Raw genomic sequence first — 17451 nt, forward strand, 5'->3', positions numbered from 1 at the left:
GCGTGGGAGCGAGTCGGGCTGCACATCCTAGTGTGATTCCCCAACCTTTTTCGACTTCTCAACATACACAAGATAGTCTGAAGTTTGAAGACTTCCTGGGCTAGGAGTCTCTGGTTGTCCAGTGTGGCCCAGGGAGGAAACGGGCCTTCTGATATTGCAGATGAGACCTTGGGCCTTGCTCAAACCATTGCTTATGCTCTTCAAGTCTTCCCAGGACCCTGGGTAGGCAGACAGATAAGCCAAAAGCCAACTTTTCAGATCCCCTCCAAGGACCTTCATCTGCAGTGGAACCATCTTTTATAGTAGATGTCTGGATTCCTGCACTGGTTCCTATTTGTCTATATGGCAACCTCTAGGGGTCCTATGCATCTCTGGTTTCTTCCACAGGAACTGCACACTGCCTTTCTGTGGTAGGTGTTCAGCAGGCATTTGTAGCTGAAGGCTTGGGCCACTTCCCCTTCTCACTCTGGAGAAGACTTCTGGGAGAGGACATACCTAATAGCCCATGCACAGAAGGACAGGTCCCCTCTAGGAGACTGAGCTGGGCTGGCAGCCTTTGGGAACAGAGACTGGCCTGGGACAGTCACCTCTTTGTCTCTGTGGCCTGTGGCTATTGAAGTCCATCTCCCCCAATCCCTTCATCCCTTTGCCTTAAAAATACAATGTGTGGCACACAATAGATACTTTGTAATTTGGCTGTTGGGGAAGGAGACTATGGAAAGGGGGATCATGGAATCAGAGTTGAATGACCCCTAAGGGTTGCAGGAGGCCTGGTGACCCTGACCACGCACAATGCTTCAACAAGCTAGGAGTTTTTCTTTTAACATATTTAAATGGAGTCAGTATGGGGGCCAGCTTCATGTACACCATTCAAGGTGGCTCTGCACTGCCTTCTGAGCTCACTGTCACCCTGGGTAGATGAGGCTCAGAGGGTCCTGAATGAAGGTCCACTTTGTCCTGGAGCACTTTGCTGAACACAGGGGTGCAATGCTTGGATTGCACAACCCCAGGGGAGGGTCAGTCATGGGGCTGGAGGAATGAGGATGCCTCCTCCCCACTTTGTTGTTTGTCTCCCTGTCCCCCCGCCTCTCTCCCTGGGTCTCCAGGTGACTCCAAGGTCCTCATAGGACAGGAACTCTGGCTTCTCTCCTAGGCCCATCCTCACTCCCACTCCCCACCTCCACTTGGAGCCTCTCCCACATGCACACTTTCAGGACCCCATCCCCAGAAATAGTTTCCAAACCAGAGTCCCAGCCTCAGTTTCTCTCCAAAGATCTAGGATAACTTTTTCCTTTTCTTTTTCAATATTATTATTCTTTGCTATTTACAAAGAGTGGTGCCATATTAATGGCATCTGTTTCAGAAAATATTAAGCAAGCACAAGAACAAAGAATTAATTGTTCTTAGCCCAACTCTCTGCATTAGTCACTGCCAGTTCTGGTGCCTTCTCTGAATCTCCCCTCTTCGCACACAGGCAGGAACAGGTTTTAGTGGCTAAAACGCAGTCACACAGTCTTTCCCTATTGTGCTTGTCATCTTCAACCAACAATTTACTGCACTCCATCTTTGTGTTATTAGACACTCTTCCCATGACATTTTTAATGGCTGCATAACATTCTACTGTGGAATACACCCTCATCGACTTAATTAGTTCTGTTTTGTGGAGCATCAAAGTTAACTATTTTCTGCCATTATGGACAACACCATCATGAAATTTTTGTAACTACATATATATGATTATTACAATGCTCTAGGATAAATTTTAAAATGCAATTATGGGTTAAAGGATCTGTGTTTAAAAAAAGAATTTTAGTGACTTCCTAAAAGTCTTGACCTATTTACAGTCCCACAGGAAGTGGATGAGGGCAACTGCTTTTTTTTTTTTTTTTTTTTAACAAACCTTACAGTTTTTATGGGGACCACTTGCATTTTGTGGTTGTTGTTGTTTTGAATTTACCTGACTGCTGGTGAGGTTTTTTTTTTTCCCCTGCATGTTAATTTGCCATTTATATTTATTCTTGCACGAATAGAGCCCAGACCCTTAGTCCACATTAAATTGGCGGTGTGCCTCTCTTCCTTATGGGTGTGTTAGGAGCTCTCTCCATATAGAGGGTATTAACCTTTGTCACACGTGAGGGTGTACTTCCCAGTTTGTCATTTGCTTTTCGATTTTGTTCCTGGTGTTTATCGACTGGCACTGTGTTAATATCTGCTTGCTAGACATCTTGTCTTATAGGACTCGATGACATTTCAGACTCCACACATCCAAATTGAAACTCATCGTCTCCCCCACCCCCACCTGCTCTTCCCGCTGACTTGCTTATTCTGTTAATGTCACCATATCCCTACTCACCCAGGCTTGAAACGTGGAAGTCGTCTTTGATTCCAGCTCCTCTCTCTCCCCCACGTTCCATCAGTTGCCAACTCCTGTAGATTCTCTTTCTGTACTTCCCTGGCGGGCAGAGCAGTTCAGATTCTCATTAGGTCTTGACTGGACTTTGAAAATCACCTCCTAAATGCATCCCTGGTCTCCCTTACCCGAGTCCCTCTCCTCCTTTCTCCTCCTGTCCCCTCCTGCATGCTGCTCTGGTATTCATCTTCCTGAAGTAGGGCTCAAACAGAGAACTCCCTGGGTGAAGGGGCCATGCTCCCATGGCCTTCTGTATTTAACTACAACCTCTTAACCTGGCCTTATTTTTCTTTCAACTGAATGAATCCCCCGCTATCACAGCCAAACTGCTCCCAACAAGCTCACTGCCTTCCCACCCCTTCACCATTTGCCTAAGCATCCTCTCCTCCTAGAATTCCCCCACACCCTCGACACCTACCCAAGGTCCCCAGCTTACCCTGGGCCAGCTGTCCCAGGATTTCCTGACTCTCTGAGTTAAAGTAAATTCTTTCTCTTTTTGCAGCCTCTGAACAATTTCCTTGAACTTCTTTTTCAGACTACACCTTATTCTAGCTTCTGTGGAGTTGTTGTGTGTTTTAGGGTCTAGAAAAAAAAGAGTCTTTAGAGGTTACAGTTCCCATATGTCTGTTTCTTTCACAGGATCCACCCAGTGTCCTGCTAGAGCAGAAGTGCCATAGGTATTTGTGGAATTAAAAGCGACACTCCACATAGCTGAATGCCCTAAGATTGAAAGTCATTACTCTTTCCTGCTGACTCGAAGCCTTCTGGGAGATGGTCCATGTATTAGCTCATAGTTAGAAGAAGACAAGTTTTCTCTGCAGAAGGCCAAGATTGGATGGCAGCCTTTGGAACCAGTGATTGGCTGATAGTCATCTCTTTGTCCCCAAGACCCGTCCGTGTCTATTGAAGTTGAAGGCCCCCGAATTCATTTGTCTCTTTGCATTATGCAATGTGTGGCGTGTGGTAGATACTTCATAAGGTGGCTGTTGGGGAAGAAGACTCAGGTATCTCATGGAAAAGGGAAGCTAGGAATTAGGTGAATGACAGCTAAGGGTGCTGGGCCCTATGACCATTGCTGTGGACAATCCTGGACGGGTTAGGAGTTTTTCTCTCCTTAACATATTTAAATGGAGTCAATATTGGGGTCAGCTACATGCATTGAGACTTCTTTGGCTTTAGAGGTGACTCTGCAGCCTGCACGGGAGTGTACAATTGACACAGTCCATTTTTAGCCTCCTGGGGACCGTGACCAGCATCCCAAGCCGAGAGTGGACACACCTGCTGCATTCTAATGAGGCAGCCCTGCTTGCCTCTCTGTCAGCCTGCCCAGGATCTTGTCGACCTGAAATCCAATGTTGCTAAACTGGGAAGCCTGCTTATTTCCCAGAGGTGGTAGCCTAGATATACCAGGAAATGGGACCATCACCCTCCCCCAGCTCACTCCTGCAGCCCTGGACATGGGACATTCTTGGAGCCAAGTGCACCACGTCAAGGAGAAGGGATGGAATCCCTTGGATTTTTTATTTTTTTAATCTGCTGTGTTCTAGGATCCCTCTGTTTCCCTTAAGAATAAGTCTGAGCTGACCCAGTTTATGGAAGAGAAAACTGAAACATAAGTGGGGACATGATTTATGTGATCAGAATAATAGTAATAGTCAAAATAAATAAGCACTCCCTACATTCCAGGAAGTGTACAAAGTCTTTATGTCTACAAACTCATCCAAATGGCCTTGACAGTTCTTACAGGCATGCTTTATTATGATTTGTATTTTACTGAGGAACAAATGGAGTCATAATGGTAACAAATGACTTTCAGGACCACAGGGTCAACAAATAGCAGTCAGTTTTGTAGTGTTGTAACAAAATACCTGAGGCTGTGTGTTTTGTAAAGAAAAGAGGTTTATTTGGTTTACAATTCTGGAGGCTCAAGAGCGTGGCACTAGCTTCTACTGGGCTCTAGTGAGGGCCTCACGGCGGGTGGCATCACAATGCTGGGAGTGTGAGCAAGAGGGTGAGATCACCTAATGAGACAGGAAGCAGAAAAACAGAGAAGGGCCATTCTTGTTCTTTTATAAGGACCCTCTTGAGAATGAAGCAGGGTCCCACTAGAGAGCTAGGTCTATTCCCTCCAAGGGCATCTCCCAATGATCCAATCACCTCTCATGAGGCTCCGCCTCTTTCAGATTCCATTTTCTCTCACATTGCCACACTGGAGATCAAGCCTCCAAACACAGGGACCCTCAAGGGACAAACCACGCCCAAACCAGAGCAGCTAGTGAATAACAGAGCTGGGGTCAAGACAGCCTCGGCTTTGCTCTGGAATCCTCATTCTCAGGCACCACTCTGTGCTCTGCAGCTGTCTTTCCCTTTATTGAGAGTTTCCTACTCACAGCTAAAGGAAATTTTGTTCTCCCCATTTCACAGAGATGGGAACTAAGGCCTAGATCAGCTCAGGTCACCTAGCTAGCAAGAGCTGGACCTGGGTTCAGTCCAGGTCATTTGACGTATCAGTAGCCTGCCACCTCTCTGTGAGTCACAGCCATCAATCTGACTGCCAGGGAGCTGGAAGAGGTCATCAGCCCTGCAGAATGCCTGCCCAGGAGGACTGGAGAGGGCTCGGGGAGGGGACAGGAAGCGGAGCGAAAGATGCCAGGGCAGGACCTGTTAACACGGCTCTCCTTCTCTCCTCCCCAGGTGAGCAGTCCCCCCTCCCAGCCCCCACAGCCCGTGGTCCCACCCAAGCCTGTACAATGTGTCCATCATGTGTCCACTCAACCCAGCTGCCCGGGACGGGGCAAGATGTCCAAGCTGCTGAACCCGGAGGAGATGACGTCGCGAGATTATTATTTTGACTCCTACGCCCACTTTGGGATCCACGAGGTAAATGTCCTAAGCCAGGGGTGGGGTAGAGGGCAGGTGGGACAAGCTTGGCCCTGCCTTCTTGTCATGGTACAGGGGCAGCACGACTCTGAACCATCACGAAGTGGATCCTCCCAGCGTCTGCAGGTCCTGACCCTCTCGGTCCCACGGGCCCTTCTCATGGGGTCAGGGTCAGGCCGGCAGCAGGCCAGCAGTGAGAGCCAGTGTGGGCTCCACAGCCCTGCAGAGTGCGAGGGGCCTTCAGGGCTTGTTTGATTGACATTCCGTACCCGTGTCTCTCCCCAGCCATAATCCCTGGACACCCAGGATGGACTGGATGGTGTTGGTCCTTACAGGGAGCTCAGGTGCTTGCATCCAGAGTCCTGAGGCTGAAAGGACCTTCTGGAGGTCCTGATGTCCATTCTTTATTTTTTATTTTGGTACTGGGGATTAAACTCAGGGGCCTTCAACCACTGAGCCACATCCCCAGCCTTATTTTGTATTTTTATTTAGAGACAGGGTCTCACTGAGTTGCTTAGTGCCTCGTTTTTGCTGAGGCTGGCTTTGAACTTGCCATCCTCCTATCTCAGCCTCCTGAGCTGCTGGGATTACAGGCGTGCACCATTGCTCTGGGCTCTGGTGCCCCTTCTTTAGAGCGATGAACATCTCCAGGGGGAGAGATGTGGGAAGTGTCCTTGGCCACCTGGCCCAGGTCTGATACCTGATGATGCTCTGGAATTTCTTAGATCCAAAACCCTATCTTCCACCATAGCAGGGTCAACTTGTTAGCCATGGAACAGAACAGAGCCTCCAAACAAGAGGCTTCTTGGCCACAGGGGGGGCATGATGGTGCTCCTACTCTACACCGCCCGTTATAATCCCTAACACTCTTAAGCTACTGGCAGTAAACAGCTAGCATATATGGAGTGCTTACTAAGCCACAGTCATGGTTCTAAGTACATTAAATGTATCATTTCATTTAATCCCAATGAAAACCTATGAAGGAGATATTTTCATGATCCTCTTATGGTATGAAGAAAACATTGGAAAAGAAACAAAAGTTGGCTTGCTATGCAAATGCATTTTCAAATTAGAGGCTGCTGTAAGCTCTGCCTGTAGCCATTGCAGGAAGGTGTTTAATAAGAGGAGCCAACATTTAAAAACCATTCCAGCGCTTACTGCCTGCTGGGTGTTGTTCCAGGCATTTTGTATGATTGGCTCCTTTATTTCTCCAGTTGCCTCTGAGAGGCTGGTATTATTGTTTGTCCCCATTCTACAGATGGCCGAGGACCCTAAGAATCAAATCTGCTCTCATTATCTGTTTACAAGGTCACGAGCTAGTGATACAGAAATAGAAATTAAACTTCCACACTTGGCTCCAGGGACTTCATTCCTGACCACTGTGCCCTACGGCCTCTGTCTCCTTCTGTCTTCATTCCCTTTTTTTGGTAATAGGGATTGAGCCTAGGGGTGCTTAACCACCGAACCACATCCCAACCCTTTTTATATATTTTTTAAAATTTTTGAGACAGGGTCTCACTAAGTTTCACTCAGTTGCTTAGGGCCTTGCTAAGTTGCTGAGGCTGGCTTTGAACCCTCAATCCTCCTGCCTCAGCCTCCCAGGCCACAGGGATGACAGGCGTGCACCACCCTGCCAGGCCTCATTCTTTCTCTCTCTCTGGAAACCGCTCATTTGTTTCTCATGGACTCATTTGTTTCTGCTGGTTCCTTGGCAGCCCCACATGGCGGTAGAGGGTGCAGGTGGGGCCCCTTAGTTACTTCTGGACTCAGGGCTCAGCCTCATTTACTCCAGGGAGGCTCAGGCTTTGGCTGGTGAGAGCTGCCCTCTACATAAGACCTCGAGGCCTGAGCCTGTGGGCAGGGAATTGGGCCTGGAGCTCACTTCTGAGGGTCCTTGCCCAGGAGGGGATTGAGTGCCGTCTCAGGACAGGTGGGTGGACTGCAGCTCATCATCAGGGTGGGGCCTGGTGCCCAGGGCCTTATTCTAGGCCTGTGAGAAGCTCTGAGAACCTCAAAATCTCCCCCATCCCGCCTCAAGATCCTGTCTCTAATTAAAGGGCATGACTTGTGACAAATGCTAATGAGCCTGTGGCTCTGGGTACCCATTTCAGGGCACATTCCTGTGAAGAAAGAAAAGTGCCCCAAACACCTGCCCTGGGCCAGCCGGAAGTCTCCCTGCTAGAAACCAGCCAACCAGGACCTATACCCCAGCCAGCCTTCCCCCCATCTTCTGCCTCCACTTCCAACTGTCTGCACCTTTCCCCAGGTTGGCCTGTCCCCAGCTCTGAATTGCTGGGCCACCTCTGGCACTTGGAACACACACTCTGGGCTACTCTTGATCTCTATAATTCCTTTGGGACTTTATGTCCCCAGCTTGGGACCCAGAGCTTGGCCCACTGTCTGATTTGCAGAGGTCTGTTGACATGGCTGCTAATCTAGTCACTCGGGGGGATGCCTGGTCAGCACGGTGACCCAACACCAGAGGAGTATGACTTCCACTTGGGAAGGGTCACCTAGGGCCACCAATTAAAATACCAGACCAGGTTCCCTCAGTTGTGTGAATTGATGAATATACGCAAACCTAGTGCAGACTGAGCAGCGGACTTAAAGGACCTGCAAGTTCCAGAAAACACTTGAGTCCTAGAAGAGTCCTCAGCAACCTTCTCATCAGAAGTACTTCTGCACAATTATTTCACATCCCTCCTCTGCTGTGCTAGGCCATTCTAGACCCTGGCTGCGAGAGAAATGCACAGTCCTTTAAAGCAGGGCAGCCTCCTTCACCCCTGAGGTCTCCTTCCACTGGGTTCAATGTCAAGGTCATCTGGGGGTAGGGGCACGAGGATGACTCTGACACTGTGCTTGCAGGCCAGGGCCTCTGGTTTCTTGTTGTCGAGCAGTAGGGGTCTCTACCCAGTCATTGCCAGGCAGCTTGCAGCGATGCTCTGCCTCCTGGGTCTGGGCAAGCCCCATGTCTCACCGTGCAGAGCTGGGTGGTGGCTCGGATGCCCTTTCTTCCACACAGGGGTGGGGTGCAGCAGCCTGCTGATGGACAGCCGTCAATGGATGTTGGGGAGCGTAGCACACTCAGGTTGGGTTTGATTCACCTGTAAATAGTAACAGGAAGCGCCCAGTGGTGGGCAGGGTGCAGGGGACTGTTGGGTTTCTGAAGAGCAGAGCAGGAGGTGATTCTGGACGCTTGTGCTCCTCCCTTCCCACGCTCCATTCAGAGATGACTTGGTACCCAGCCTCCTTAGAACAGGGGCCAGGAGGGGAAGACTGTGGTCTTCCAATCCAAAGCCTCTCTGAGAAGGACGGACTCCAGAACAGGGGCTGGAGTGACAGACGTGTGCTTCCTGAATCTTCCACCCAGAGAGGAGAGGAGGGAGTGGGCTCTGTGACCCTGAGACCCAGGCTCTGACTTCTCAGCATCTCTGGAAGTCAGGGCTGGGCTTGGTGCCTCTGCCTCAGGAAGAGTCCTGGACAATGTAGCTGTGTCCTGCACCCCGAGCCCTGGGCACGATCCCACTCCTGGCCAGCCCCCTTCTTGGAACCACCTTGCAGGTCCTGTTGAAATACATTCTTGGGGGCCTCATTTCCTAGCAATTACTCCATGTGCTGTTGTGTGCTTAATAGGCAAGGAAGCGGGAGACAAAGCCACCCTCAGCTGGGGGCTGGGAACTGCTTTCAACAGAGAGCGTGGCCTGTTCCCGTCTGAAGGCATCATTGGGGCATCCTCCCAGGAGCCACTGAAGCAGGGAGGAGGAGGTGGAGAGGGAGTGTTTGCTCTTGGCAGGCACAGCTTTCGTCTTCCCAGCATTTGGACCTTGCTCCTGTGGTTTAGGGCCTTAAGGAAAAGAGGAAGCGGCCAAAGAAGTGACAGAGTTGTGAATCCAAACAGGACATCTGGGAAACTCCTCCAGCAAACACAGGGTCTCCAGAGGTGCTCGGCCAACCCAGGAGAGGCAGATAGGCAAGGACTGAAGATTTTTGACACCTTTGTCATTATTTTCCTCCACTTTCTGCTCATCCGCAACTATTTCCTTGCATGGAAGAAGAAAAGGTGTGTGGTTATTAGAAAGATCCAGAACTGTTTGGGCTTCACTTTTGTGAAACTTACTGTATTTATTCAATCAACCCAATAGCCCTGTAGAGTAAGTGCTATTATGACCCAATTTTCTTTTTTTTTTATTGTATTGATTCTTTTACTATTTGAATTTTTAAAAAATAGCTTTATTATATTTACTTATTTTTATGTGGTGTTGAGGATCGAACCCAGTGCCTCACGTGTGTGAGGCAGGCACTCTGCCACTGAGCCACAACTCCAGCCCCGATGATCCAATTTTCCAGATGAGAAAATTAAGGCTAAGCCATGGACTGGGTCAGAAGAGCTCAGTAGCAGTGGAGGTATGGTGGAAATGCAGGGATTCTGGTTCTGGCATTTTACCATATGCCATACAGACTGTCTTTGTGTTTACTGAGCATCTATTGTGCACCATGCTCCGTGCCTAGTCCTGGAGATATTGTCCAGCTGTTTGATGGTACTGGATCTCAGAGATTTCTGAGACAGAGAGGTTTAAAGTCTTTTAAAACAGAAGAAAACTCAATCTAACTAAACTTGTTCTACTTCTACTAATATCACAGAGATCAATCCCAGGTAGCAGAGAAGCAGTGGCTAGTCTTCATGCCTTCTTTTCACTTTCCATATCTCACAAGAATCTCCCTTGCAATCCACCCTAACTGGAAACATAGGAGAAAGAGATTCTGGGAAATGCGGTTTGGCCTAGCCAAGGTGATGTGTGTAATCATCACAATGTGTGTGTACAGAGCTCCAAAAAACACAAATGGAGCAAGACCTGAAAAACTAAAGGGAGAAAAAGGCAAATCTCCAATCAGTCAAATATTTTTAAGACATTTCTCGTTGTAGTTGATAGCAAAAATACACACACACACACATAAATCAATAAGATGTAGAAAATTTGAATGTTACAAACAGCTTGAACTAATTATAATTTATAGAGCATTACATCCCAAACTATGAAAGACACATACTTTTCACATACATGGAAACATTCACTAAGATAGATCATGTGCTGATGTGTCAGTCAGCTTTCTAGCACTGTGACAAAATACCTGAGACAATCAACTTAAAAAGAGAAAAGTTTTGATTTAGTTTACAGTTTTGGAGAGTTCAGTCTGTGGTCGGGGGGGCCCATTGCTTTTGGGCCTATGGCAAGGGAGAACGTCATAGCAGTGTGCCCATGGCAGACCAAAACTGCTCACCTCATGTCAGCTGGGGAGCAAAGAGAGAATCAGGAAGGGACAGGTACACAATATCCCCTTCAAGATCATTTCTCTAGTGACCTAACTTCCTTCTACTAGGCCATACCTCCTAAAGGTTCCATTACTTCCAATGGCACCATGGCAGGGAGTGAGCCTTTAACATACGGGCATTTGGGGGACATTCAAATTCCAAAACTGGTTACAAAAAAAGAGATCTACAAATTTCAAAAATAAAATAAAATAAAATAAAGCAGAGTTTGTTTTTGTTAAAAATATATTAGAAACCAAAAGTAATATTCATGCAGAGAATCTCCAAGTAATTGGAAATTAAGCAGCACTCTTCTTAACAACTCATGGCTAAGAGAAGAAAACACAAGAGAAATGAGAAAATATTCCAAACTAAATAATAGTGAAAACACAGCATATCCAAAGTTATGGGATGCAGATAAAGGAACATTTAGAGGGTAACTCATAGCTTTGAATGTTTATGTTAGAAAACAAGAATCAAGGTGTAAAATCAATGATCAAAGCTTCTGTCTTATAAAGCTAGAGAAAGAAGAACAAGTAAAACCTAAATAACTGTAGGAAAGGAAATTATAAGTATGGGAGCTGAAGTCAATGGAATAGAAATCAACCCAGAGAGAAAACCAATAAAACCAAAAGCTAGTTTTTGAACAGACTAAAACAATTGATAACACCCACCTCGAGTGATCAAGAAAAAAATCCCAGAGAAAACACAAGTTATAGAATCATAAATAGACATCTTTGTAGTTGTGCTGACACTCAGCAGGCAATAAGAGAATTATTGGTCTGCCTATATATTTGATACTTTGAATGAAATGGATAAGTTCATTGGAAAAATAACATTGTCAAAACTGATACAAAGTATATAGAAAGCTAAAATAACCCTTCACTAATGAAACAAATGAAGTTCATAATTGAAAACTCCCCCCCCAAAAAAAAAAAACCCAGGCTATTTATTTATTTATTTATTTATCACCAGGGATTGAGCCCAGAGATGCTTAACCACTAAGCCACGTCCCCAGCCCTTTTTATTTGGAGACAGAGTCTCACTGAATTGCTTAGGGCCTTGCTAAGTTGCTAAGGCTGGCCTTAAACTTGCAATCCTCCTGCCCCAGACTCTTGACTCCTATGGTTTTACTAGTGAGTAATATAAAAGAGTTAAAGGAAAAAAGAATATGCATCTTACACAAACGTTTGTGAAAAGTGTTGAGAAGAGGATCCTTTCTAACATACGAGGCGCGCCCAGCAGAGCTTAGCAGGGAGGGTAGAAAGAAATTTCAGATCAACATCTCTCATAAACACAGATACAAATATTTGTGGCAATATGTTGGTAAAGAAAACCTAGTAATATTTAAAAAGGCTGATGCAGCATGACATTCAAAACCAGTCTGTGGAGTTACACATTAACAGAACAAAGGAGGAAAGTCATGCACCATCTCAAAAAATGTAGAAAAGGCAGGTGATAGAATTAAATACCGATTCATGATCAAAGCTTTCAACCAGTTAAAGAGAGACGGGAACATCTTCAGTCTGATTTAAAAAAAAAATCATGGAAAGCCTACAGCTAAAATTTTACATGCTGGTGACATGTTACATATTGGAATGAAGGAAGGATGTCTATCCTTGGCAATTCTGATCAGTGTTTTCTTGTGAGTGCAAGAGGAAAGAACAAAAAACAAAGGGCAAACAGATAGGAGGAAAATTAGTTTTATTTATAAGCAACAAAAAATTTCTACATAAAAAAATAAAGAAATCTAGAAAACAAATAAAAATCCTACCACGTGGTGTGGGCGAGGCTTCGAGATATAAGGTCACATATACACTAGCTCCTGGAATCGGGTACTTTTGAAAGGCCTTGGGCATGACTATAAAATAGTTAAGAATCAATTGAATGGAGGAAATAAATGCAAGATCTCTGCACTGAAATCTATAAATCATTTTAGAGAGAAATTAAAGAAGACCTAAATGAATGGAGAACTGTGTCATGCTCTTGGCTTGTAAAACTCAGTTGTGCTAAGATAACAATTCTCCCCAGATTTACCTACAGAATCACTGTAACTCAATCAACCCCAGGAGATTGCTCTGCATGAATTAATAAGCAGATTCTAAAATTCATACAGAAATGCAAAAGACCTAGAAAAAACAAAATCATCTTGTAAAATAAGAGCTAAATTGGAAGACTTCCACTACTTTATTTCAAAATTAATATCAACTTGTCAAGTTGGTGTGGAATTGGTGTATCAGTGGAGCGGATTAAATATCTGAAAGCCAGCTGTGTAAAGGCAGTTGATCTTGAGAGAGGTGGCAAAAGGGCTGGGGATGTGGCTCAAGCGGTAGCGCACTCGCCTGGCGTGCGTGCGACCCGGGTTCGATCCTCAGCACCACATACAGACAAAGAGAGAAGTGGCAAGGTCATGCGAGGTGTGGGGGGATGACAGCGTATACAGTCGGTGGCACTTGGAACATTTATTTATAAGATAAAACATGGGCTCACACTCCACCTTACCCACTAACAGAAGTAAACCTGACATGAATCAAAGACCTGAATGTAACCACAAAACTTCTGGAAGAAAATATAGTCTATCTTTGTGACCTTGGGATAAATTCAATAGGAAAGAAAAAGCACTGATAATGAAAGAAAGAAAAAGCCTGAGAAATCAGCCTTTATCAACATTTAAGACTGCTCAACAGATATTGTTGAGAAGAGAAAAGCCAACCACAGATTGGGAGAAGATATTAGAAATATTTTATATAGCTGGCAAAAAGAACTTGTTTCTATTAATAGATGAAAAAAAAGTTCAACCTCTCCTGCAATGAGAGAAATGCAAATTGAAACCACACTGAGATTCCATCTCACTCCGGTCAGAATGGCAATTATCAAAAATACAAGCAATAATAAGTGTTGGGTAGGATGTGGAGGAAAAGGCACACTCATACACTGCTGGTGGGACTGCAAATTGGTGCAACACTCTTGAAAGCAGTATGGACACTCCTCAGAAAATTTGGAATGGACCCACCATTTGACCTAGTTACCCAACTCCTCAGCATATACCCAAAGGATTTAAAATCATCATACCGTAGCGATACAGCCAAATCAATGTTTATAGCACTCAATTCACAATAGCTAAGCTATGGAACCAACCTAACTGCTCTTCAACAGATGAATGGATAAACAAAATATGGTATATATACACAATGGAATATTACTCAACTATAAAGAATGAAATCATGGCATTTGCCAGTAAATGGTTGGAACTAGAGAATATCATGCTAAGTGAAATAAGCCAATCCCTAAAAATCAAAGGCTGAATGTTCTCTCTAATGGATGCTAACACACAATAAGGAGTGGGGGGCGGGGGGAAGAACAGAAGTTCATTGGATTAGACAAAGGAGAATGCATGGAAGGGAAGGGAGATGAGAATAGGAAAGACAGTAGAATGAATCAAACATAACTTTCCTCTGTTCATATGTGAATACCCAACCAGTGAAACTCCACATCATGAAAACCACAAGAATGGGAAATTATACTCCATGTATGTAATAATATGTCAAAATACACTCTACTGTCAGGTATAAGTAAAAAGGATAAATTTATAAAATAACTTATTTCTAGAATATGTCCACTCCTATAATTCAGTAAAAACAAGTCAAACAAACAGTGCAAGGGAAAAAAATGTCAAAGGGCTTGAATTGGCATGACACACACACACACACACACACACACACACACACACACAAGGTAAATATGAAGTGTTGTGGCTTAGATGTGGTGTCCCCCAAAAGGTCAAAGGTGAGACAATGCAAGAAAGTTTGGAGGAGAAATGACTAACTTAACCTCATCAGTGTATTAGTCCTCAATGGGATTAGCTGAGTGGTGGCTGGAGGAGGTGGGAATTGGGCTGTGGCTATGGGGTGTATATTTATAGAGTGGAGTCTCTCTGCTCTCTGATCGTCATGTGAGCAGCTTCCCTCTGCCACACTCTTCCCCATGTTGTTCCTGCCTCACCTGGGGCCCTGGGGAATGGAGCCACTGTCTATGGATTGAGAGACCTCTGAAACTGTAAGCCTCCAAATAAACTTTTCCTTCTCTACAGTTGTTTTGGTTGGGTCTTTCTTCATAGTAGTGAAGAAAGCTGACTAAAACAAATAGCCACCAAGCACATGACCTACAAAACAAATAGCCATCGAGGAATTGCAGTTAAAACTACAGTGAGACACCCGTTCAGTGGCTAGAACTAAAAGACTAACTGTACTAAGTTGCTGGGATGACAAACAACTTGGACTCTCAGACATTGCTGATGGTGGCATAAAATGGTACAACTCTTTGGGGAAAAGATTTGGCAATTTCTTATGAAATTAAACGTGCACCCACCTTAAGATGCAGAAAATTCAGCTCTAGGTATTTACCCAAAGCAAATAGGAATGTGCATCCTCCAAGATCCTTACACAAGGATGTTTATGGCAGCTTTATTTATAATTAACAAACAAACAATACTGGAAACGATCCAGACTCGCATGAACAAGGGAGCAGACAAAAACATTGGTGGTGCTGGTGCCATGGCGTGCTAGTCGACAATAAAAACTACAGCAGAAAACAGACCTGGATACGCGAAGCCACGCGAACGAGTGAATCTCGAAGCTTTACATGGAGCAAAGAAGCCAGACACAAAAAGGCGCATGCCAGCCGGTTTGATCTGCACGAAGGTCTGGAACAGGCAGGAAGAAGCTTGGGGACGGAAATCAGAATATTGTTCGTGTGGACTCGGGCCGTGTGGACTCAGGGAGCAAGGCACCTTCCAGGGTAAAGGAAATATTGCGGATCTTGCCTATGGCCATGGTGCCAATGGGTACGTGTCAAAATCCTCACACTGGCCACTTCAGTCATGTGCCACACTAGGGTGTTGCAGGCACCCGGGACCCCACGGAGGGCTGTGGCCATGAGATCCCAGCCTAGCGACGTCCAAGCTTGTGTGATGTTCACGCATGAAGTGATGCATGGCTACTCTTAAAATCTGAGCTTTTTATTGTATCCAAATTGTATCAATAATGTTGATTTCTGTGGGGGAAAAAAAAATAACCCAACACTGTTGGTGATGAGTTAGCTGAAAGCATCTGCCCGTAATTTGAATGGCCAGAGGTCCCTGCCTTACCCATACACAGATCCATCATGTTCTCATTGGGCAACAGACAGTTTTCACAGTTTATCAGGTTCCAGTTTTTACCAAGCACTTACTTCTGGAGAGAGAAGCATGTCTTCCATTCTCAAAAACAAACAAGCCAATGAAATGAAAGTACACACACATAAAAAACCCATCTTTAATAACCTGTTCAAGAGTTGGGGCTGTGGCTCAGTGGCAGAGCACTTGCCTTGCACATGTGAGGCACTGGGTTCGATCCTCAGCATCACATAGAAATAAATAAACAAAATAAAGATATCCTGTCCATGTATAATTTAAAAATATTTTTTAAAAAACCTGTTCAATGACAATTCTTTTGCTATAGCAGAAAATTCTGCTTCAGATCTAATTTAAATCTCTCACACTGAGTTGGAATAATTGCTCCCTGTGTTCTTTTGTAAAATAGAACTTTCTAAAGCTCAGACCTGAGCTTCTCTTCTGATGGCACCAAGTTATTTTTCTGGGTAGTTTGGGACAATGCAGGGAGTCTCTGGCCCAGCTGCCCCACCCTAGTTTTCTGTGGCTGTGCCCCGTGATACTGAGGTTCTGGAAGCATTTTCCGGGGTGGTCCAGGGGTGCATGGCCCAACTGTCCCCCTGGTATCTTGACTGCCTTGACCTTGCCTTCCCTTCCTTTCCACCACAGGAGATGCTGAAGGACGAGGTGCGGACGCTCACTTACCGGAACTCCATGTACCACAACAAGCACGTGTTCAAGGACAAGGTGGTGCTGGACGTGGGCAGTGGAACTGGGATCCTCTCCATGTTCGCCGCCAAGGCCGGGGCCAGGAAGGTGTTCGGGGTGAGCGCGTCCTGCCCGCCCCACCGCTTCGGCTTCCCTCCTGGAGGGGCACGCTTGCTCCGGAGGAGGAGTAGAGAAAACCAAGCGTGGTCTCGGGGTGGGCAGGCCCCTGGTCACCAGGCATGGCCCCGACCTCTTGCCCTGGCGACTGGTGACTTTTGTGAAGGGATTTGGCTCTCCTGATTTTGGGGCCTTCCTGAGGTCATCCTTAACTTCCAGAACCAAGTTCTGCCCTCGCTGATTAGACGTGAGCCCTGGTCTGACCCTCTGCACTTCCACCCATCACGTGTGTGACCTGGACGTTTTGCGTCTCGGTCTTCATCTGTAGAATGGCAGGTCGGCAGAACCTGGCCCATAGGCTGTGGTGAGCCTCAAACGTGGTGGTGCTCAGAGGGTGCCGGGCAGACGGCCAGAGCTCAGGGCTTGTTGTCATGGCTGGGGGATAGGGGCCCTAGCAGAGGGCAGGCAATCTCCTTCCTCTATCTTTCAGGAGCAAGTTGGTCCCTTTAAATCTGCTTTGGCGCTGCAGGCCTCTGGCTGGAGGGGGAGGCTGCTCTGGGAAGCCTCCCCTGGCTCCCAGGATGTGGCCACGCAGCCAGGACAGGGAAGGGCAGGGAGGGTCGGAGCTGGAAAGAACTGGGAAGAGCTCTGAGCTGCCGGCCTTGATGGAATACGGCTGAGGGTCCAGGGCTGGAAAACAGAGGCCGACCCCCAGTGGGCTCCAGTGGGCATGTGGCAAGGCCCTGGGGCCTGGAACAGTGTGCGGGAGCATCCTTCCAGCTGTGCTGGGCCACTGGAGCCTGCCCTCAGGAGCTCCAGGCCCTGGGTCCACCAGAGCCCCCAAGTCCCCTTGGGCACCCCGGTCCCCGAGGCTGGCCC

The 17451-nt window shown here is 46.4% G+C and overlaps 1 protein-coding gene across 3 annotated transcripts in view; it reads left to right on the forward strand.

Moving 5' to 3' along the window:
- Positions 1 to 17451, forward strand: part of PRMT8 (protein arginine methyltransferase 8) — a gene marked incomplete at its 5' end in the record, with an annotated part of 178282 nt that overhangs the window by 121052 nt on the left and 39779 nt on the right. For 2 of the 3 annotated variants that reach the window (XM_081311854.1, XM_081311853.1), the window contains 2 exons: positions 5105 to 5290; positions 16417 to 16572. In XM_081311854.1, the coding sequence (XP_081167980.1) occupies positions 5105 to 5290; positions 16417 to 16572 (342 nt within the window). Of the gene's footprint in view, positions 1 to 5068; positions 5291 to 16416; positions 16573 to 17451 lie in introns of all 3 variants that reach the window. The other variant, XM_081311852.1, reaches the window with a different exon arrangement.

The sequence above is a fragment of the Spermophilus citellus genome, assembly GCF_964194105.1.
Source record: "Spermophilus citellus genome assembly, chromosome: 10".
NCBI classification, from domain to species: Eukaryota; Metazoa; Chordata; class Mammalia; order Rodentia; family Sciuridae; genus Spermophilus; species Spermophilus citellus.